At 46.5% G+C, this 23,286-nt stretch overlaps 1 protein-coding gene across 1 annotated transcript in view; it reads left to right on the top strand.

Moving 5' to 3' along the window:
• Positions 1-23,286, top strand: part of LRIG2 (leucine rich repeats and immunoglobulin like domains 2) — a 276,133-nt gene that overhangs the window by 240,912 nt on the left and 11,935 nt on the right. The window contains exons 16-17 of the mRNA XM_063955399.1: positions 984-1,133; positions 16,737-16,886. Coding sequence (XP_063811469.1) covers positions 984-1,133; positions 16,737-16,886 — 300 coding nt within the window. The remainder of the gene's footprint in view (positions 1-983; positions 1,134-16,736; positions 16,887-23,286) is intronic.

Below are 23,286 nucleotides of genomic sequence, written 5' to 3' on the forward strand. Positions count from 1 at the left end.
TTCAGTTTAACATACCACACCCAAATCTAACTCTGTGTCCCAAAATCGTAATATGCCAAATACTAGTGCCCCCATTTGATAATATGCCTCAGAGCGGTGCCCCTAATTCATAATGCCACACGTCAGTTTCTGAATTCAAAATATGCTACACAGCAGTGTTGCAGTGAAATATGTGAAACACATGTACATACATGTGTGTACCTCAGACCAGTTTGTTAAGAGACACAAAAGGCCGAGACTTTGGAGCTGAGATTCAGTCTGAAATGACCATGGATGTCTGAAATCGCCTCCTTGAGGAGAGGATGCAGTGTGGCACAGACCAACCTTTGCTCATTTGTTCAGCTTAAGCTCTGCATGCCACACAGAGCTCTTTTGTCAGTTTCACACAGCAGGCAAGCTCTTAAAACTTGGGTGCCACTTTGCAGCAGGTGGCAGGCAGTCATTTGGATGCCCTTACAGCAGATTGTTTATTATAATCAATGCTAATTAAAGGAATTTATCTGTTGCAACAGGAACTGATGGCATCAGTTAATAACACCATTTAGAATCTGCTGCATTTTTATTAAGAATGAAAATGCTAGTCTTTTCAGTTTTCCCTTGTAATACCTAACTTCATGTGGCGCATAGCCTTGTATCATGACTCAGAAATAAGTCCGAACACAGTGGTTAGGATTGACTGACCTTGGCAAGAGGAAGGGGCAGTTCACTATGTAGAAACGCCTATATTTGTGTGTTTTTAAAGTTCTGTTCGCATAAAAGTGTGAGGCAACTAATGAAGTCCCGGACTGCTGCTGATAACAGTTCCACGGGTCTCTGCTTAGGTAATTGATTAGGTGATATGTTTGCCCTTCCTGGTTGTGCAGCTTTTAAACAGTAGCGCTTACAGTTTTAGGTTTTCTATGGTTAGCCGTGATTGACTACTCTGGAGCTGTGATTTGTTAAGAGTCTAAGTGGTTTACATTCTTTATTTTTCATTTCCACAGATGACATGAACTTACCTGCTGACATTCCCAGCTACCTGTCCTCCCAGGGAACACTGTCTGAGCCACCAGAAGGATATAGTAACTCTGAGGCTGGCAGCCATCAGCAACTTATGCCACCTGCTAGTGGCTGTGTTCATAAAGGAACAGATGGTAAGTGCTACTTTGCATGATAATAGACGCACACTTTTTTTTTTTTTTCATCAAAAAGAAAGAATAAAAATAGACTTCACTGTATATGATAGGATTGTCATATTAAATAATAATGTAACTGACAAATTGATTAATTACTGATTCGGAACATGGGAAAATTTACTCTGTAAAACATATTACAGGTTGAGTATCCCTTATCCAAAATTCTAAATCCCACATTTCTCTAACGTCCTAGTGGATGCTGGGGACTCCGTAAGGACCATGGGGAATAGACGGGCTCCGCAGGAGACTGGGCACTCTAAAGAAAGATTCAGTACTATCTGGTGTGCACTGGCTCCTCCCTTCATGCCCCTCCTCCAGACCTCAGTTAGAATCTGTGCCCGGCCAGAGCTGGGTGCTCCTAGTTGGCTCTCCTGAGCTTGCTAGAAAAGAAAGTATTTTGTCAGGTTTTTTATTTTCAGAGAGCTTCTGCTGGCAACAGACTCTCTGCTACGTGGGACTGAGGGGAGAGAAGCAAACCTACTCACTGCAGCTAAGTTGCGCTTCTTAGGCTACTGGACACCATTAGCTCCAGAGGGATCGAACACAGGTACCTAACCTTGATCGTCCGTTCCCGGAGCTGCACCGCCGTCCCCCTCGCAGAGCCAGAAGTACAGAAGCAGCAGAAGCAAGAAGACATCGAAATCGGCGGCAGAAGACTCCTGTCTTCACTTAAGGTAGCGCACAACACTGCAGCTGTGCGCCATTGCTCCCGCAGCACACCCACACACTCCGGTCACTGTAGGGTGCAGGGCGCAGGGGGGGCGCCCTGGGCAGCAATTAAGATACCTGATGGAAAAAGTATACATATATACAGTCAGGCACTGTATATATGTGCGAGCCCCCGCCATTTTTACACATGAGAAGCGGGACAGAAGTCCGCCGCTGAAAGGGCGGGGCCTTCTTCCTCAGCACACCAGCGCCATTTTCTCTTCACAGCTCCGCTGGAAGGACGCTCCCCAAGCTCTCCCCTGCAGTATACAGGTGCAATAGAGGTAAAAAAGAGAGGGGGGGCACATAAATTTAGGCGCAGAGAGATATAGATATATATATATATATATATATAGATAGATATATAGATATATATATATAGATATATAGATATATAAAAACAGCAGCTACTGGGTAAACACTAAGGTACAGTGTGATCCCTGGGTTATATAACGCTGGGGTGTGTGCTGGCATACTCTCTCTCTGTCTCCCCAAAAGCCTTTGTGGGGTCCTGTCCTCAGTCAGAGCGTTCCCTGTATGTGTGCGGTGTGTCGGTACGCCTGTGTCGACATGTTTGATGAGGAAGGATACGTGGAGGCAGAACAAGTGCAAATAGATGTGGTGTCGCCCCCGACGGGGCCGACACCTGATTGGATGGATATGTGGAAGGTGTTAAATGATAATGTAAGCTCCTTACATAACAGATTGGATAAAGCTGTAGCCTTGGGACAGTCGGGGGCTCAACCCATGCCTGCTCCCACAGCGCAGAGGCCGTCAGGGTCTCAAAAGCGCCCAATATCCCAGTTAGTTGACACAGACGTCGACACGGAATCTGATTCCAGTGTCGATGACGATGATGCAAAGTTGCAGCCTAAAATGACTAAAGCCATCCGCTACATGATTGTGGCAATGAAGGATGTGTTACACATTTCTGAGGAAAATCCTGTCCCTGACAAGAGGATTTATATGTATGGGGAGAAAAAGCAAGAAGTGGCTTTTCCCCCGTCACATGAATTGAATGAAGTATGTGAAAAAGCATGGGATTCCCCTGATAGGAAGGTAGTAATTTCCAAGAGATTGCTGATGGCGTATCCTTTCCCGCCAACGGACAGGTTACGCTGGGTATCCTCCCCCAGGGTAGACAAGGCGTTGACACGCTTATCTAAGAAGGTGGCCCTGCCGTCTCAGGATACGGCTGCCCTAAAGGATCCTGCGGATAGGAAGCAGGAAGCTATCCTGAAGTCTGTTTACACACATTCTGGAACGCTGCTGAGGCCAGCAATTGCTTCAGCCTGGATGTGTAGTGCGGTAGCAGCATGGACGGATACTCTGTCTGAGGAGTTAGATACCCTGGACAGGGACTTTGTTCTACTGACCCTGGCACATATAAGGACGCGGTCCTATATATGCGGGATGCCCAGAGGGACATTTGCCTGCTGGGCTCTAGAGTAATCGTAATGTCCATTTCTGCCAGAAGGGTCTTATGGACTCGGCAATGGACAGGGGATACGGACTCTAAAAAACACATGGAGGTTTTACCTTATAAGGGTGAGGAATTGTTTGGGGACGCATGACGCTGGGGCTCCACAGGCGGAGCCAGGAGCCGTGGGGGCGCGTCTCCGACATTTCAGCCACCAGTGGGTTCGCTCACGGGTGGATCCTTGGGCTTATACAAGTTGTGTCTCAGGGATACAAACTGCAATTCGAGGTGACGCCCCCTCACCGTTACCTAAAATCGGCCTTGCCAGCTTCCCCCATGGAAAGGGAGGTAGTGCTGGCAGCAATTCACAAGTTATACCTCCAGCAGGTGGTTGTAAAGGTTCCTCTCCTTCAACAGGGAAGGGGTTACTATTCCACTATGTTTGTAGTACCGAAACCGGACGGTTCGGTCAGACCCATCTTGAATTTAAAATCCCTGAACATTTATCTGAAGAAATTCAAGTTCAAAATGGAATCTCTCAGAGCGGTCATTGCAAGCCTGGAAGAGGGGGATTTTATGGTGTCTCTGGACATCAAGGATGCTTACTTGCATGTCCCCATTTATCCACCTCATCAGGAGTACCTCAGATTTGTGGTACAGGACTGTCATTACCAATTTCAGACGTTGCCGTTTGGGCTCTCCACGGCACCGAGAATATTTACCAAGGTAATGGCGGAAATGATGGTGCTCCTGAGAAAGCAAGGAGTCACAATTATCCCATACTTGGACGATCTCCTCATAAAGGCGAGGTCCAGAGAGCAGTTGCTGATCAGCGTAGCACACTCTCAGGAAGTGTTGCAACAGCACGGCTGGATTCTGAATATCCCAAAATCGCAGCTGATTCCTACGACGCGTCTGCCCTTTCTGGGCATGATTCTGGACACAGACCAGAAGAAGGTGTTTCTCCCGGCGGAGAAGGCTCAGGAGCTCGTGACTCTAGTCAGAGACCTCTTAAAACCAAAACAGGTGTCGGTGCATCACTGCACGCGAGTCCTGGGAAAGATGGTGGCATCATACGAAGCCATTCCCTTCGGCAGGTTCCATGCGAGGATCTTTCAGTGGGATCTGTTGGACAAGTGGTCCGGATCGCATCTTCAGATGCATCGGCTGATCACCCTGTCCCCCAGGGCCAGGGTGTCTCTTCTGTGGTGGCTGCAGAGTGCTCACCTTCTCGAGGGCCGCAGGTTCGGCATACAGGACTGGGTCCTGGTGACCACGGATGCGAGCCTCCGAGGATGGGGGGCAGTCACTCAGGGAAGAAACTTCCAAGGGTTGTGGTCAAGTTAGGAGGCTTGTCTGCACAAAAATATCCTGGAACTAAGGGCCATATACAACGCCCTGAGTCAAGCAGAGCCCCTGCTTCGAAACCGGCCAGTGCTGATTCAGTCAGACAACATCACGGCGGTCGCCCATGTAAATCGCCAGGGCGGCACAAGAAGCAGGATGGCAATGGCGGAAGCCACAAAGATTCTTCGGTGGGCGGAGAATTACGTGCAAGCACTGTCAGCGGTGTTCGTTCCGGGAGTGGACAACTGGGAAGCAGACTTCCTCAGCAGACACGACCTCCACCCGGGAGAGTGGGGACTTCATCAAGAAGTCTTCACACGGATTGCAAAGCGATGGGAACTGCCACAGGTGGACATGATGGCGTCCCGCCTCAACAAAAAGCTAAACAGATATTGCGCCAGGTCAAGGGACCCTCAGGCGATAGCTGTGGACGCCCTAGTGACACCGTGGGTGTACCAGTCGGTATATGTGTTTCCTCCTCTTCCTCTCATACCCAAGGTACTGAGAATAGTAAGAAAGAGAGGAATAAGAACAATACTCATTGTTCCGGATTGGCCAAGAAGGACTTGGTACCCGGAACTGCAAGAAATGCGCACAGAGGACCCATGGCCTCTGCCTCTCAGACAGGACCTGCTGCAACAAGGGCCCTGTCTGTTCCAAGACTTACCTCGGCTGCGTTTGACGGCATGGCGGTTGAACGCCGGATCCTAGCGGAAAAAGGCATTCCGGATGAAGTTATTCCTACGCTGATAAAGGCTAGGAAGGACGTGACAGCAAAGCATTATCACCATATATGGCGAAAATATGTTGCTTGGTGTGAGGCCAGGACGGCCCCTACAGAGGAATTCCAGCTGGGTCGATTCCTGCACTTCTTACAGTCAGGGGTGACTATGGGCCTAAAATTGGGGTCCATAAAGGTCCAGATTTCGGCCCTATCCATTTTCTTTCAAAAAGAACTGGCTTCACTGCCTGAGGTTCAGACGTTTGTTAAGGGAGTGCTGCATATTCAGCCCCCTTTTGTGCCACCAGTGGCACCCTGGGATCTTAACGTTGTGTTGGATTTCCTGAAATCCCATTGGTTTGAGCCACTTAAGACCGTGGAACTAAAGTATCTCACGTGGAAAGTGGTCATGCTGTTGGCCTTAGCATCGGCTAGGCGTGTGTCGGAATTGGCGACTTTGTCATGTAAAAGCCCCTATCTGGTTTTCCATATGGACAGGGCAGAATTGCGGACTCGTCCGCAGTTTCTGCCAAAGGTGGTGTCATCTTTTCATTTGAACCAACCTATTGTGCCTGCGGCTACTCGTGACTTGGAGGACTCCAAGTTGCTGGACGTAGTCAGGGCTTTGAAAATGTTTCCGGAACGGCTGGAGTCAGGAAGACTGACTCGCTGTTTATCCTGCATGCACCCAACAAGCTGGGTGCTCCTGCTTCAAAGCAAACTATTGCTCGCTGGATCTGTAGCATGATTCAGCTGGCTCATTCTGTGGCTGGATTGCCGCATCCAAAATCAGTAAAAGCCCATTCCACAAGGAAGGTGGGCTCTTCTTGGGCGGCTGCCCGAGGGGTCTCGGCTTTACAGCTTTGCCGAGCGGCTACTTGGTCGGCTTCAAACACCTTTGCAAAGTTCTACAAGTTTGATACCCTGGCTGAGGAGGACCTTGTTTTTGCTCATTCGGTGCTGCAGAGTCATCCGCACTCTCCCGCCCGTTTGGGAGCTTTGGTATAATCCCCATGGTCCTTACGGAGTTCCCAGCATCCACTAGGACGTCAGAGAAAATAAGAATTTACTCACCGTTAATTCTATTTCTCGTAGTCCGTAGTGGATGCTGGGTGCCCGACACAAGTGCGGACTTTCTGCAATACGTGTATATAGTTATTGCTTAAATAAGGGTTATTGTTATGAGCCATCCGTTGAGTGAGGCTCAGTTGTTGTTCATACTGTTAACTGGGTAAGGTTATCACAAGTTGTACGGTGTGGCTGGTATGAGTCTTACCCTGGATTCCAAAAATCCTTTCCTTGTAATGTCAGCTCTTCCGGGCACAGTTTCCCTAACTGAAGTCTGGAGGAGGGGCATAGAGGGAGGAGCCAGTGCACACCAGATGGTACCTAATCTTTTCTTTAGAGTGCCCAGTCTCCTGCGGAGCCTGTCTATTCCCCATGGTCCTTACGGAGTTCCCAGCATCCACTACGGACTACGAGAAATAGAATTACCGGTGAGTAAATTCTTATTTTTGCTCACCAGTGCCGTTCTACTGTTAAACCTCCCGCCGATCACCCGTTCTTATCCCACACAGCGCTCAGCGGTTTTGCCGCTAGCACCGGCGCTGGGGATCTCCTGCTGGAAAAGATGATATATCGGCTGTAGCTGGGGGTGAAGGATGATCTTCTGGCCAATGGTTGGATGGCTCCGCTGGCCGCCGATGAACGGTCAGCAGCTTGTTAGATCGCACAGAGCTTTCGCTGACACTGGGAGTAATGCAGGCTGCTTTCAGGATAATTGCATCCACGTAGATAGGGGTCACACTTAACGCGTTTCTCGGCCTTGTGACTGTGGCCGTTTCCTCAGAAGTATACCTCCCCCTTTCCAAATCCACTGCTTAGATCCACATAGAGAGCAGTAATCACCATTATAACCTGTGCATTAACCCTTTCATCCTCAAGGTCTATAGTCATCAGTATGTGCACATCAGGTGGAACATTTAAAATTGACATCTATTAAGAACATAGACTTTATAATACATTACTAACATAATTTCTAGTCAATAATTAGTTGGGACAATTTCTTATAGCAGCTGATACACATGAAACATCATCCATTCTCTAAATCGTTCTATTTATTCATTATCTATTATTTCTCAATTTGATTATTTGTTTAATATATCTAATAATCTATTATACTTCTATTTTATTCTATACTGAACACTGTGAATTTATTCCTCAATGAATTGAAATAAAAAAACATACCATATAACAAACAGAGTAGAATTTTTCATATACCAGTATTTGCTGGCGTATAAGACTACTTTTTTGCCCTGAAAAACATGCCTCCAAGTGGGGGGGTCGTCTTATACGCCGGGTGCACTTCAGTTGGGATAGATATAGCTGCCATAGTGGCCTTACGATACTCGCCCGGTGCCCATAGTGGCCTCCCGATGCACGCCCACCTCATTCTACTCACCATCCAGTATCGCGCGATATCCAGTGCGGCCGCGGCGGGTCACTAGTGCCAATTACAGGGAGATGCAGGGACTGGCCGGAGGCGCTGCAGTCGCGTTGTGGCCGTACAATGGTGACAATTACCGGTACTGTAATGGCACTAATACTAATGGCACTCATGTGAAACCGGTAACACTAAATGCACACAGGGGTATACTTTTATACATTTTACAACTTTCTCCTCGCCCCCTCCCCCCTTCTTATGCATACCTTGATAAATACTCCCTATCCAAATCTCTTATCAGGTCATAATATACAGTATGTCACAAATCTGATGTTCTTTTACGTTTTATTTGGTGTGTGGAAGGGGGTAGTCTTATACGGCGAGTATATAACAAACTCTATATTTTGAGTGGAAATGTTGGGGGTCGTCTTATACGCCGGCAAATACGGTAGTTCAAACATATTATATTAAGGATGAGAATTTCTATACATTGGAGGGCTTTATGAATTGTCAGTCCTCCTATGTGATTTATGTCCTCAGATGTGGATGTGGAATCCAGTATGTAGGTCGAACTATCCGCAGTTTGAATGTTAGGTTTTTGGAACACAGGAGGGGGATAGTTAATAAATCGAGAAATCATAGTGTATCAAGACATGTATTGAATTGTGAGCAAGGGGGGGTTAAAAAATCTAAAAGTGAAGGCAATTGAACAGGTTAAAGTAACTGCTAAGGGGGGCGGGGGGCAGATATCGGGAATTATGTAAGAAAGAGGCCTTTTGGATCTTCAGGTTAGGTACGATGGTACCCTCTGGTCTAAATGACTCAATAGATTTAAACAATATTTAGGGGGACTGTGTCCACTATATTTTGGGTTCTGGATGGTGGTCGATATTCTATTATGAAGGAATGATTATGATTAGTAAGTCTGGCTTGGGTCCTTATTGGGGATTAAGTGTGAGTCCAATTTCTAGTATACGGAATATTTTTACGTGTACAGGTTATTGAGTTCATGTAGGGTCATCTCCATAAATAAATAAAAAAATTAAAATAAAAAATCTCTTTGGGAGGGAGAGATTATCTAGATTCATTTAATGTAATATAATATTTCTCTAACGTCCTAGTGGATGCTGGGGACTCCGTCAGGACCATGGGGAATAGCGGCTCCGCAGGAGACAGGGCACAAAAGCAAGCTTTTAGGATCACATGGTGTGTACTGGCTCCTCCCCCTATGACCCTCCTCCAAGCCTCAGTTAGGTTTTTGTGCCCGGCCGAGAAGGGTGCAATCTAGGTGGCTCTCTTAAAGAGTTACTTAGAAAAAGTTTTTAGGTTCTTTATTTTCAGTGAGTCCTGCTGGCAACAGGCTCACTGCATCGAGGGACTTAGGGGAGAGATTTTCAACTCACCTGCGTGCAGGATGGATTGGATTCTTAGGCTACTGGACATAGCTCCAGAGGGAGTCGGAACACAGGGCTCGCCCTGGGGTTCGTCCCGGAGCCGCGCCGCCGACCCCCCTTGCAGACGCTGAAGATGAAGAGGTCCGGAACCAGGCGGCAGAAGACTCTCAGTCTTCATCAGGTAGCGCACAGCACTGCAGCTGTGCGCCATTGTTGTCAGCACACTTCACACAGCGGTCACGGAGGGTGCAGGGCGCTGGGGGGGGGCGCCCTGGGCAGCAATGTATAATACCTGTATGGCGAAAAATACATCACATATAGCCCTTGAGGCTATATGGATGTATTTAACCCCTGCCAGATATCTAAAACTCCGGAGAGGAAGCCCGCCGAAAAGGGGGCGGGGCCTATTCTCCTCAGCACACAGCGCCATTTTCCCTCACAGAGGGAAGGCTCCCATGCTCTCCCCTGCACTGCACTACAGAAACAGGGTTAAAACAGAGGGGGGGGGGCACTGATTTGGCGATATGTATATATATTAAAATGCTATAAGGGAGGAACACTTATATAAAGGTTGTCCCTGGATAATTATAGCGTTTTGGTGTGTGCTGGCAAACTCTCCCTCTGTCTCCCCAAAGGGCTAGTGGGTCCTGTCCTCTATCAGAGCATTCCCTATGTGTGTGCTGTATGTCGGTACGTGTGTGTCGACATGTATGAGGAAAATATTGGTGAGGAGGCGGAGCAAATTGCCTGTAATGGTGATGTCACTCTCTAGGGAGTCGACACCGGAATGGATGGCTTATTTATGGAAATTACGTGACAATGTCAACACGCTGCAAGCCGGTTGACGACATGAGAGGGCCGGCGAACAAATTAGTATCTGTCCAGGCGTCTCAAACACCGTCAGGGGCTGTAAAATGCCCATTTACCTCAGTCGGTCGACACAGACCCAGACACGGACACTGATTTCAGTGTCGACGGTGAAGAAACAAACGTATTTTCTTTTAGGGCCACACGTTAAGGGCAATGAAGGAGGTGTTACATATTTCTGATACTCCAAGTACCACAAAAAAGGGTATTATGTGTGAGGTGAAAAAACTACCTGTAGTTTTTCCTGAATCAGATAAATTAAATGAAGTGTGTGATGATGCGTGGGTTTCCCCCGATAGAAAATTATTGGCGGTATACCCTTTCCCGCCAGAAGTTAAGGCGCGGTGGGAAACACCCCTCAGGGTGGATAAGGCGCTCACACGCTTATCAGAACAAGTGGCGGTACCATCTACGGATAGGTGATAGGAGGCTGAAAAATATCCTAAAAAGTATACACACACATGCTGGTGTTATACTGCGACCAGCGATCGCCTCAGCCTGGATGTGCAGAGCTGAGGTGGCTTGGTCGGATTCCCTGACTAAAAATATTGATACCTTTGACAGGGACAGTATTTTATTGACTATAGAGCATTTAAAGGATGCATTTCTATATATGCGAGATGCGCAGAGGGATATTTGCACTCTGGCATCAAGAGTAAATGCGATGTCCATATCTGCAAGAAGATGTTTATGGACACGACAGTGGTCAGGTGGTGCAGATTCCAAACGGCACAAAGATGTATTGCCGTATAAAGGGGAGGAGTTATTTGGGGTCGGTCCATGGGACCTGGTGGCCAGGGCAACTGCTGGAAAATCCACCGTTTTTTACCCTAAGTCACATCTCTGCAGAAAAAGACACCGTCTTTTCAGCCTCAGTCCTTTCGTCCCTATAAGAGTCATATCTGCCCAGGGATAGAGGAAAGGGAAGAAGACTGCAGCAGGCAGCCCATTCCCAGGAACAGAAGCCCTCCACCGCTTCTACCAAGTTCTCAGCATGACGCTGGGACCGTACAGGACCCCTGGATCCTACAAGTAGTATCCAAGGGGTACAGATTGGAATGTCGAGAGGTTTCCCCCCTCGCAGGTTCCTGTAGTCTGCTGTACCAATGTCTCCCTCCGACAGGGAGGCAGTATTGAAAACAATTCACAAGCTGTATTCCCAGCAGGTGATAATAAATTTACCCCTCCGACAACAAGGAAAGGGGTATTACTCCACACTATATGGTGGTACTGAAGGCTAGGTGAGACCTATTCTAAATCTGAAAAATTTGAACACTTACAAGGGTTCAAATCCAGATGGAGTCACTCAGAGCAGTGATAGCAAAGAACAAGGGGACTATATGGTGTCCCGGGACATCAGGGATGCTTACCTCCATGTCCCAAAATTTGCCTTTTCTCACCAAGGGTACCTCAGGTTCGTGGTACAGAACTGTCACTATCAGTTTCAAGACGATGCCGTTGGATTGTCCAAGGCACCCCGGGTCCTTACCAAGGTAATGACCGAAAGGAGGATTCGTCTTCAAAGAAAATGGACGACCTCCTGATAAGAACAAGGTCCAGAGAACAGTTGGAGGTCGGAGTAGCACTATCTCAAGTAGTTCTACGACAGCACGGGTGGATTCTAAATATTCCAAAACCGCAGTTGTTCCGACGACACGTCTGCTGGTCCTAGGGATGATTCTGGACACAGTCCAGAAAAAGGTGTTTCTCCCAGAGGAGAAAGCCAGGGAGTTATCCGAGCTAATCGGGATCCTCCTAAAACCAGGAAAAGTGTCAGTGCATCATTGCACAAGAGTCCTGGTAAAAATGGTGGCTTATTACGAAGCGCTTCCATTCGGCAGATTTCACGCAAGAACTCTTCAGTGGGATCTGCTGGACAAATGGTCCGGATCGCATCTTCAGATGCATCAGCGGATAACCCTATATCCAAGGACAAGGGTGTCTCTCCTGTGGTGATTACAGAGTGCTCATCTTCTAGAGGGCCGCAGATTCGGCATTCAGGATTGGATGCTCGTGACCACGGAGGCCAGCCTGAGAGGCTGGGGAGCAGTCACACAAGGAGTGTGATCAAGTCTGGAGAATTCTCTCCACATAAATATACTGGAGCTAAGAGCAAATTTATAATGCTCTAAGCTTAGCAAGACCTCTGCTTCAAGGTCAGCCGGTATTGATCCAGTGGGATAACATCACGGCAGTCGCCCACGTAAACAGAAAGGGCGGCACAAGAAGCAGGAGGGCAGTGGCAAAACTGCAAGGATTTTTCGCTAGGCGGAAAATCATGTGATAGCACTGTCAGCAGTGTTCATTCCGGGAGTGGACGACTGGGAAGCAGACTTCCTCAGCAGGCACGACCTCCACCCGGGAGAGTGGGAACTTCATCGGGAAGTTTTCCGCATGATTGTGAACCGTTGGGAAAGACCAAAGGTGGACATGATGGCGTCCCGCCCGAACAAAAAAATGGGACAGGTATTGCGCCAGGTCACGAGACCTTCAGGCGATAGCTGTGGACGTCCTGGTAACACCGTGGGTGTAACAGTCGGTGTATGTGTTCCCTTCTCTGCTTCTCATAACCAAGGTATTGAGAATTATAAGACATAGAGGAGTAAGAACTATACTCGTGGCTCCGGATTGGCCAAGAGGGACTTGGTAACCGGAACTTCAAGAGATGCTCACAGAGGACTAATGGCCTCGGGAGCTAAGAAGGGATTTGCTTTCAGCGAGTACCATGTCTGTTCCAAGAGGAACCGTGGCATCGGCCTTTAAGAAAGGACCTGCTCCAGCAGGGACCTTGTCTGTTCCAAGACTTACCGCGACTGCGTTTGACGGCATGGCGGTTTGAACGCCGGATCCTAAGGGAAAAGGCATTCCGGAAGAGGTCATACCTACCCTGGTCAAAGCCAGGAAGGAGGTGACCGCACAACGTTATCACCACATGTGGTAAAAATATGTTGCGTGGGTGAGGCCAGGAAGGCCCCACGAAAAAATTTCAACTAGGTCGATTTCTGCACTTCCTGCAAACAGGAGTGTCTATGAGCCTCAAATTGGGGTCCATTAAGGTTCAAGTTTCGGCCCTATAGATTTTCTTCCAGAAAGAATTGGCTTCAGTTCCTGAAGTCCAGACGTTTGTCAAGGGAGTATTGCATATACAGCCCTTGTGTGCCTCCAGTGGCACCGTGGGATCTCAACGTAGTGTTGGGATTCCTCAAATCATATTGGTTTGAACCACTCAAATCTGTGGATTTGAAATATCTCACATGGAAAGTGACCATGCTGTTGGCCCTGGCCTCGGCCAGGCGATTGTCAAAATTGGCGGCTTTGTCTTACAAAAGCCCATATTTGATTTTCCATTCGGACAGGGCAGAACTGCGGACTCGTCCCCAGTTTCTTCCTAAGGTGGTGTCAGCGTTTCACCTGAAACAACCTATTGTGGTGCCTGCGGCTACTAGGGACTTGGAGGACTCCAAGTTGCTAGACGTTGTCAGGGCCCTGAAAATATATATATATATATATAATTCCAGGACGGCTGGAGTCAGAAAGTCTGACTTGCTGTTTATATTGTAGGCACCCAAAAAAAGCTGGGTGCTCCTGCTTCTAAGCAGACTATTGCTCGTTGGATTTGTAGTACAATTCAGCTTGCACATTCTGTGGCAGGCCTGCCACAGCCAAAATCTGTAAATGCCCATTCCACAAGGAAGGTGGGCTCATCTTGGGCGGCTGCCCGAGGGGTCTCGGCTTTACAACTTTGCCGAGCAGCTACTTGGTCAGGGGCAAACACGTTTGCTAAATTCTACAAATTTGATACCCTGGCTGAGGAGGACCTGGAGTTCTCTCATTCGGTGCTGCAGAGTCATCCGCACTCTCCCGCCCGTTTGGGAGCTTTGGTATAATCCCCATGGTCCTGACGGAGTCCCCAGCATCCACTAGGACGTTAGAGAAAATAAGATTTTACTTACCGATAAATCTATTTCTCATAGTCCGTAGTGGATACTGGGCGCCCATCCCAAGTGCGGATTGTCTGCATTACTTGTACATAGTTATTGTTACAAAAAAATCGGGTTATTATTGTTGTGAGCCATCTTTTTTAGAGGCTACTTCATTGTTATCATACTGTTAACTGGGTTCAAATCACAAGTTGTACGGTGTGATTGGTGTGGCTGGTATGAGTCTTACCCGGGATTCAAGATCCTTCCTTATTGTGTACGCTCGTCCGGGCACAGTACCTAACTGAGGCTTGGAGGAGGGTCATAGGGGGAGGAGCCAGTACACACCATGTGATCCTAAAAGCTTGCTTTTGTGCCCTGTCTCCTGCGGAGCCGCTATTCCCCATGGTCCTGACGGAGTCCCCAGCATCCACTACGGACTATGAGAAATAGATTTATCGGTAAGTAAAATCTTATTGTTTGAACTATATGAAAAATTCTACTCTGTTTGTTATATGGTATGTTTTTTTATTTGAATTAATTGAGGAATAAATTCAGTGTTCAGTATAGAATAAAATAGAAGTATAATAGATTATTAGATATATTAAACAAATAATCAAATAAAGAAATAATAGATAATGAATAAATAGAACGATTTAGAGAATGGATGATATTTCATGTGTATCAGCTGCTATAAGAAATTGTCCCAACTAATTATTAATGACTAGAAATGATGGTAGTAATGTATTATAAAGTCTATGTTCTTAATAAATGTCAATTTTAAATGTTCCACCTGATGTGCACATACTGATGACTATAGACCTTGAGGATGAAAGGGTTAATGCACAGGTTATAATGGTGATTACTGCTCTCTATGTGGATCTAAGCAGTGGATTTGGAAAGGGGGAGGTATACTTCTGAGGAAACGGCCACAGTCACAAGGCCGAGAAACGCGTTAAGTGTGACCCCTATCTACATGGATGCAATTATCCTGAAAGCAGCCTGCATTACTCCCAGTGTCAGCGAAAGCTCTGTGCGATCCAACAAGCTGCTGACCATTCATCGGCGCCCAGCGGAGCCATCCAACCATTGGCCGGAAGATCATCCTTCACCCCCAGCTACAGCCGATATATCATCTTCTCCAGCAGGAGATCCCCAGCGCCGGTGCTAGCGGCAAAACCGCTGAGCGCTGTGTGGGATAAGAACGGGTGATCGGCGGGAGGTTTAACAGCAGAACGGCACTGGTGAGCAAAAAGTTCAAAACTGACACGGCTGCAGTGGACACATAACTGTGAATCCCAGTACACACTCAATGACTATTAGCCACTTGCATTAATTCTATTATAACGGGGACGCCCGTTAGTTCATACAACTGATATTAGCGGTTACTCTATGGAGGCTTTTAAGACTGTCAGTCAATTGAGTCTATCTCTCTAATTCCAGCACATTTAATAACAGAGACATTGTCCATTTATTACATCAAAACGCTGCCTGAGTGAGAGAATCTGAGCAGTTTTGATCATCTGTGCTAATTTAACCATTTTTAGCTATGATTGGGATATGGAGCTTTTAGAGAATCCCTAGTATACTGCCTTTATCAGTGTGATATTGATTATATACAAATGTGCGTTGTGGAGGAAATTGTATGCATATGATACATTGTTTTACTAAGAACAATTGTAGGTGTCAGGGAAACTACTGTGTCAGTTGTGCAGAGCATTATTTAATGACAGCAGGAGATTTCCAGTAAGGTATATAAGTAAACTGTATTAATAGGTGTTATAATAGTTTTATGTTATCTGTATGGTGGTTTTACTATATTTTAATAAAAGCCTATATTTTGGACAGCGCTTTCTCTATTTTTTCTGTGATTTTTCTGATATTGGTAATCAACAACCCATTAACTTGAGAGCTGCAGTCCTAAATAGAGGCAGGGAAAATTGATTAATTCTAAAGATCATTTGGAAGTTGGGACAGCTGATACACATTTAGCCCAGTGCTTTTTCTTTGTAGTTTTGTTGTTATAAACCTCAGTCTGCAGTAGAGGCCTATTTTATATTTACCTATTTTACTAATTTAATGTGAAGTGAAAAAATACATGAAGTGTTTAGGACAGTGGTTCCCAAACTTTCTTGAGCCACGGCACACTAGAGTATCAGCATTTTCTTTACGGAAACCCCTAGGACAAAAGCTTTGTTGAGAAATTTATACAAAATGGTTAGATTAAGTAAATTGTGCTTGCTTGTAATCCTTCGGTTCAGTTATGTGGCGGTGATGAACAGGGTTGTGCTTCTGTTTGTTCACTTATTTCATGATTGGCAGCCACCATTTCTGGTTCAACCTATCACATGGACCATAAATAATTTGATTTGGCCCTAAAACACCAACCCGTGACACCCCTGCAAGTGCCCCACAGTACCCAATGGTTTAGAACATTTCTCAATTGCATAATTATTTAAGTGTAAACATTGTTAACATGTCTGAAAGTTAGTATAATCATTTTGGTATATTATTTAGTTCTATTTATAATAATAATGACATGAAATGGCTTACTTGCACAGTAGGGATTAGTGCTGTGGAAAAACAGTAGAACAGCCACCATCACAACAATGAAAACTTAGTGAATGATACTGTTTCTGAAAACCTAAGGAGAAAACATGTCATTCACTTTACAAGTTTATTATTATTCTAAATGTGCTTAAAAAAAAAAGTGAAATCTATATTTTCTTTCTCTATTAAAGGATTTTATATCGACACTGGTAGCGAGGCAGATGCAGAAATCCTGAACACACAATATGCACCTAATATGCAGAACAGCAGAATACCCCAGTTATATGGACGCAGTGGAGGTATACACACTGCAGAACTACGAGACAGTCTTCCTGTGCCAGGTATGAAAAATACAGCTTGAGAAATAGCCATATCACTGATATTTTTTATTTCTCTATCGTCCTAAGTGGATGCTGGGGTTCCTGAAAGGACCATGGGGAATAGCGGCTCCGCAGGAGACAGGGCACAAAAAAGTAAAGCTTTTACCAGATCAGGTGGTGTGCACTGGCTCCTCCCCCTATGACCCTCCTCCAGACTCCAGTTAGTTAGATTTTGTGCCCGAACGAGAAGGGTGCAATCTAGGTGGCTCTCCTAAAGAGCTGCTTAGAGAAAGTTTAGCTTAGGTTTTTTACTTTACAGTGAGTCCTGCTGGCAACAGGATCACTGCAACGAGGGACTTAGGGGAGAAGTAGTGAACTCACCTGCGTGCAGAGTGGATTTGCTGCTTGGCTACTGGACACTAGCTCCAGAGGGACGATCACAGGTACAGCCTGGATGGTCACCGGAGCCGCGCCGCCGGCCCCCTTGCAGACGCTGAAGAGAGAAGAGGTCCAAAATCGGCGGCTGGAGACTCCTGAGTCTTCATAAAGGTAGCGCACAGCACTGCAGCTGTGCGCCATTTTCCTCTCAGCACACTTCACACAACAGTCACTGAGGGTGCAGAGCGCTGGGGGGGGCGCTCTGAGAGGCAAATAAAAACCTTATTAGAGGCAAAAAATACCTCACATATAGCCCACAGAGGCTATATGGAGATATTTAACCCCTGCCTAACTTCAAAAATAGCGGGAGACGAGCCCGCCGTAAAAGGGGCGGGGCCTATCTCCTCAGCACACAGCGCCATTTTCTCTCACAGAAAAGCTGGAGAGAAGGCTCCCAGGCTCTCCCCTGCACTGCACTACAGAAACAGGGTTAAAACAGAGAGGGGGGGCACTGATTTTGGCGATATTGTATATATATAAAAGATGCTATAAGGGAGAAACACTTATATAAGGTTGTCCCTATATAATTATAGCGTTTTTGGTGTGTGCTGGCAGACTCTCCCTCTGTCTCCCCAAAGGGCTAGTGGGTCCTGTCCTCTGTCAGAGCATTCCCGGTGTGTGTGCTGTGTGTCGGTACGTGTGTGTCGACATGTATGAGGACGATGTTGGTGAGGAGGCGGAGAAATGGCCTGTAATGGTGATGTCACTCTCTAGGGAGTCGACACCGGAATGGATGGCTTATTTAGAGAATTACGTGAGAATGTCAACACGCTGCAAGGTCGGTTGACGACATGAGACGGCCGACAATCTATTAGGACCGGTCCAGGCGTCTCAGAAACACCGTCAGGGGTTTTAAAAACGCCCATTTACCTCAGTCGGTCGACACAGACACAGACACGGACACTGAATACAGTGTCGACGGTGAATAAACAAACGTATTTCTCATTAGGGCCACACGTTAAGGGCAATGAAGGAGGTGTTACGTGTTTCTGATACTACAAGTACCACAAGAAAGGGTATTATGTGGGAGTGAAAAAACTACCTGTAGTTTTTCCTGAATCAGATAAAATAAAATGAAGTGTGTGATGATGCGTAGGGTTACCCCGATAGCAAATATTGGCGTTATACCCTTTCCCGCCAGAAATTAGGGTACGTTGGGAAACACCCCTTAGGGTGATAAGGCGCTCACACGCTTATCAAGTGGCGTTACCGTCTCCAGATACGGCCGCCCTCAAGGAGCCAGCTGATAGGAAGCTGGAAAAATATCCTAAAAAGTATATACACACATACGGTGGTTATACTGCGACCAGCGATCGCCATCAGCCTGGAGATGCAGTGCTGGGTTGGCTTGGTCGGATTCCCTGACTGAAAATATTTTATTCATGTAGAGCATTTAATAGGATGCATTCTATATATATATGTATGTGAGATGCACAGAGGGATATTTGCTCTCTGGCATCAAGATAAGTGCGTTGTCCATATCTCCCAGAAGATGTCAGGGACACGACAGTGGTCAGGTGATACAGATCCCATACGGCAGATGGAAGTATTGCTGTATAAAGGGAAGGAGTTATTTGGGGGTCGGTCCATCGGACCTGGGGACCACAGCAACAGCTGGGAAATCCAACCTTTTTTACCCCAAGTTACATCTCAGCTAAAAAAGACACCGTCTTTTCAGCCTCAATCTTTCCTTTCCCATGAGGGCATGCAGGCAAAAGGCCAGTCATATCTGCCCAGACATAGAGGTAAGGGAAGTAGACTGCAGCAGGCAGCCCTTTCCCAGGAAAAGAAGCCCTCCACCGCGTCTGCCAAGTCCTCAGCATGACGCTGGGGCCGTGCAAGCGGACTCAAGGTGGGGGGGTAGTCTCAAGAGTCTCAGGGCGCAGTGGGATCACTCGCAAGTTGACCCCTAGATCGTACGAGTATTATCCCAGGGGTAAAGATTGGAGAGTCGAGACATCTTCTCCTCGCAGGTTCCTGAAGTCTGCTTTACCAACGGCTCCCTCCGACAGGGAGGCAGCATTGGAAACAATTCACAAGCTGTATATCCAGCAGGTGATAATCAAAGTACCCCTCCTACGACAAGGAAAAGGGTATTATTTTTCCACACTATATTGTGGTACTGAAGCCAGACGGCTTGGTGACACATAGTCTAAATCTAAAATGTTTTGAACACTTACATAAAAGGTTCAAATCGAGATAAAGTCACTCAGAGCAGTGATAGCGAACCGGAAAAAAGGGGACTATATGGTGTCCCTGGACATCAAGGATTACCTCCATGTCCAAATTTTGTCCTTCTCATCAAGGGTACCTCTGGTTCGTGGTACAGAACTGTCAATATCAGTTTCAGACGATGCCGTTTGAATTATCCACGGCACCCCGGGCCTTTTTACCAAGGTAATGGCCGAAAAGATGTTTCTTCAAAGAAAAAAGGCATCTAAATTATCCCTTACTTGCACGACCTAAAAAGGGCAAGTTCCAGAGAACAGTTGGAGGTCGGAAGAGCACTATCTAAAGTAGTTCTTCGACGGCACGACTGGATTCTAAATATTCCAAGAATCGCAGCTGTTTTCCGACGATACGTCTGCTGTTCCTAGGGATGATTCTGGACACGGTTCAGAAAAAGGTTTTTCTTCCCGAGGAAAAAGCCAAGGAGTTATCCGACCTGTCAGGAACCTCCTAAAACCAGGAAAGGTGTCTGTACACAAGAGTCCTGGGAAAAATGGTGGCTTTTTACGAAGCAATTCCATTCGGCAGATTCCATGCAAGAATTTTCCAAAGGGATCTGTTGGACAAATGGTCAGGGTCGCATCCTCAGATGCACCTGCGAATAACCCTGTCGCCAAGGACAAGGGTATATCTTCTGTGGTGGTTGCAAAAGGCTCATCTATTGGAGGGCCGCAGATTCGGCATACAGGATATGATCCTGGTGACCACGGACGCCAGCCTGAGAGGTTGGGGAGCAGTCACACAAGGAAGAAACTTCCAGGGGGTATGGACGAACCTGGAAAAGTCTCTTCACATAAACATTCTGGTACTAAGAGCAATCTAAAATGCTCTAAGCCAGGCGGAACCACTCCTGCAAGGAAAACCGGTGTTGATTCAGTCGGACAACATCACGGCGGTCGCCCATGTAAACAGACAGGGCGGCACAAGAAGCAGGAGTGCAATGGCAGAAGCTGCCAACATTCTTCGCTGGGCGGAGAATCACGTAATAGCACTGTCAGCAGTGTTCTTCCCGGGCGTGGACAACTGGGAAGCAGACTTCCTCAGCAGACACGATATTCACCCGGGAGAGGGGGGTCTTCATCCAGAAGTCTTCCACATGCTAATAAACTGTTGGGAAAGACCAATGGTAGACATGATGGCGTCTCGCCTCAAGGACAAGTATTGCGCCAGGTCAAGAGATCCACAGGCAATAGCTGTGGACGCACTGGTAACACCTTGGGTGTACAAATCAGTATATGTGTTTCCTCCTCTGCCTCTCATACCAAAGGTATTGAAGATTATACGGTGAGGAGGAGTAAGAACAATACTAGTGGCTCCGGATTAGCCAAGAAGGACTTGGTACCCGGAACTTCAAGAGTTGGTCACGGACGACCCGTGCCCTCTACTTCTGAGAAGGGACCTGCTACAACAGGGTCCCTGTCTCTTTCAAGACTTACCGCGGCTGCGTTTGACGGCATGGCGGTTGAACGCCAGATCCTAAAAGGGAAAGGCATTCCAGAAGAAGTCATTCCTACCTTGATTAAGGCAAGGAAGGAAGTCACCGCGAAACATTATCACCGCATTTGGCGAAAATATGTCGCGTGGTGCGAGGATCGGAGTGTTCCGACGGAGGAATTTCAACTGGGTCGTTTCCTACATTTCCTACAATCAGGATTGTCTATGGGTCTCAAATTGAGATCTATTAAGGTTCAAATTTCGGCCCTGTCAATATTCTTCCAAAAAGAATTGGCCTCAGTTCCTGAGGTACAGACTTTTGTTAAAGGAGTACTGCATATACAGCCTCCTGTGGTGCCTCCGGTGGCACCGTGGGATCTAAATGTCGTTTTAGATTTCCTCAAATCCCATTGGTTTGAACCATTGAAAAAGGTGGATTTTAAATATCTCACATGGAAAGTGACTATGTTACTGGCCCTGGCTTCCGCCAGGAGAGTATCTGAATTGGCGGCTTTATCTTATAAAAGCCCTTATCTAATCTTCCATTCGGATAGGGCAGAACTGAGGACTCGTCCGCATTTTCTCCCTAAGGTGGTATCAGCGTTTCACCTGAACCAACCTATTGTGGTGCCTGCGGCCACTGGCGACTTGGAGGACTCCAAGTTGTTGGACGTTGTCAGAGCCTTAAAAATATACATTTCAAGCACGGCTGAAGTCAGAAAATCTGACTCGCTGTTGATACTATATGCACCCAACAAGTTGGGTGCCCCTGCTTCTAAGCAGACGATTGCTCGTTGGATTTGTAACACAATTCAACTTGCTCATTCTGTGGCAGGCCTGCCACAGCCTAAATCTGTTAAGGCCCATTCCACAAGGAAGGTGGGCTCATCTTGGGCGGCTGCCCGAGGGGTCTCGGCATTACAATTCTGCCGAGCAGCTACGTGGTCGGGGGAAAACACGTTTGTAAAATTCTACAAATTTGATACCCTGGCAAAAGAGGACTTGGAATTCTCTCATTCGGTGCTGCAGAGTCATCCGCACTCTCCCGCCCGTTTGGGAGCTTTGGTATAATCCCCATGGTCCTTTCAGGAACCCCAGCATCCACTTAGGACGATAGAGAAAATAAGAATTTACTTACCGATAATTCTATTTCTCGGAGTCCGTAGTGGATGCTGGGCGCCCATCCCAAGTGCGGATTATCTGCAATACTGTACATAGTTATTGTTAACAAATTCGGGTTATATTGTTAAGGAGCCATCTTTAAGAGGCTCTTTCTGTTATCATACTGTTAACTGGGTTTAGATCACAAGTTGTACGGTGTGATTGGTGTGGCTGGTATGAGTCTTACCCGGGATTCAAATTGCCTCCCTTATTGTGTACGCTCGTCCGGGCACAGTACCTAACTGGAGTCTGGAGGAGGGTCATAGGGGGAGGAGCCAGTGCACACCACCTGATCTGGTAAAAGCTTTACTTTTTTGTGCCCTGTCTCCTGCGGAGCCGCTATTCCCCATGGTCCTTTCAGGAACCCCAGCATCCACTACGGACTCCGAGAAATAGAATTATCGGTAAGTAAATTCTTATTTTCTTTTTTTATGCTTTTTAATGTCTAGTTGGTTGTTGTGTTTTGTTTTAATTTTGTATTATTTATTTTATTTTACTGGACATATTACTTGTAAAGACTCTTTTTAACACACTGTTTTAGATTCTGTGATCTAATGTAGGGTGGATACATACTACGCCAGTATCTGCACAATATGTAGTTTCAGTCCAAATCGGAATATCGGATAGTGTGTATGCCTGATTGCACGCTTCCGTGGGTAGCATGCAATATCTTCTGGTTGGCCATACTGCACGGCTAATCAGAAGGTATCACGTGCAGTTTTAATGAAGAACGGAACGAGGGATCGTTCTGTCGTTCATTAAATCGTTTAAGTGTTCTGCCAATATGATATGTCAGCTGGCATATTGGCCAGGAACCCATTGTTTGATGTGACCCGGCTTTAAGATTAAACAAGTTCCAAGCGATTTTCTGTAACAGTTCTTTAAACAGTACAATGAATCCTATCTTGTTTAATAGTTTTAAAGGCAATATTGTTTATAGTTACCAATCATGTCATAGCCTTGGGCTGTTGATTTTAAGGGATAGTTCAAATTTTAATTAACTGAAAGAGCACACGCTGGTAGGAAAAAAAACCCTGTAAGTTACTGCCAGATAGCCAGTAGTAAAATTAAACACAGATACTACAAAAATAAGATGAAACACTCTTTCACGCTATGCTTGTCTACCAGGTATATCTCAACCTGTTATGCCGGCTAACAA

This window comes from Pseudophryne corroboree, chromosome 2 (genome assembly GCF_028390025.1).
Source record: "Pseudophryne corroboree isolate aPseCor3 chromosome 2, aPseCor3.hap2, whole genome shotgun sequence".
Lineage (NCBI taxonomy): Eukaryota > Metazoa > Chordata > Amphibia > Anura > Myobatrachidae > Pseudophryne > Pseudophryne corroboree.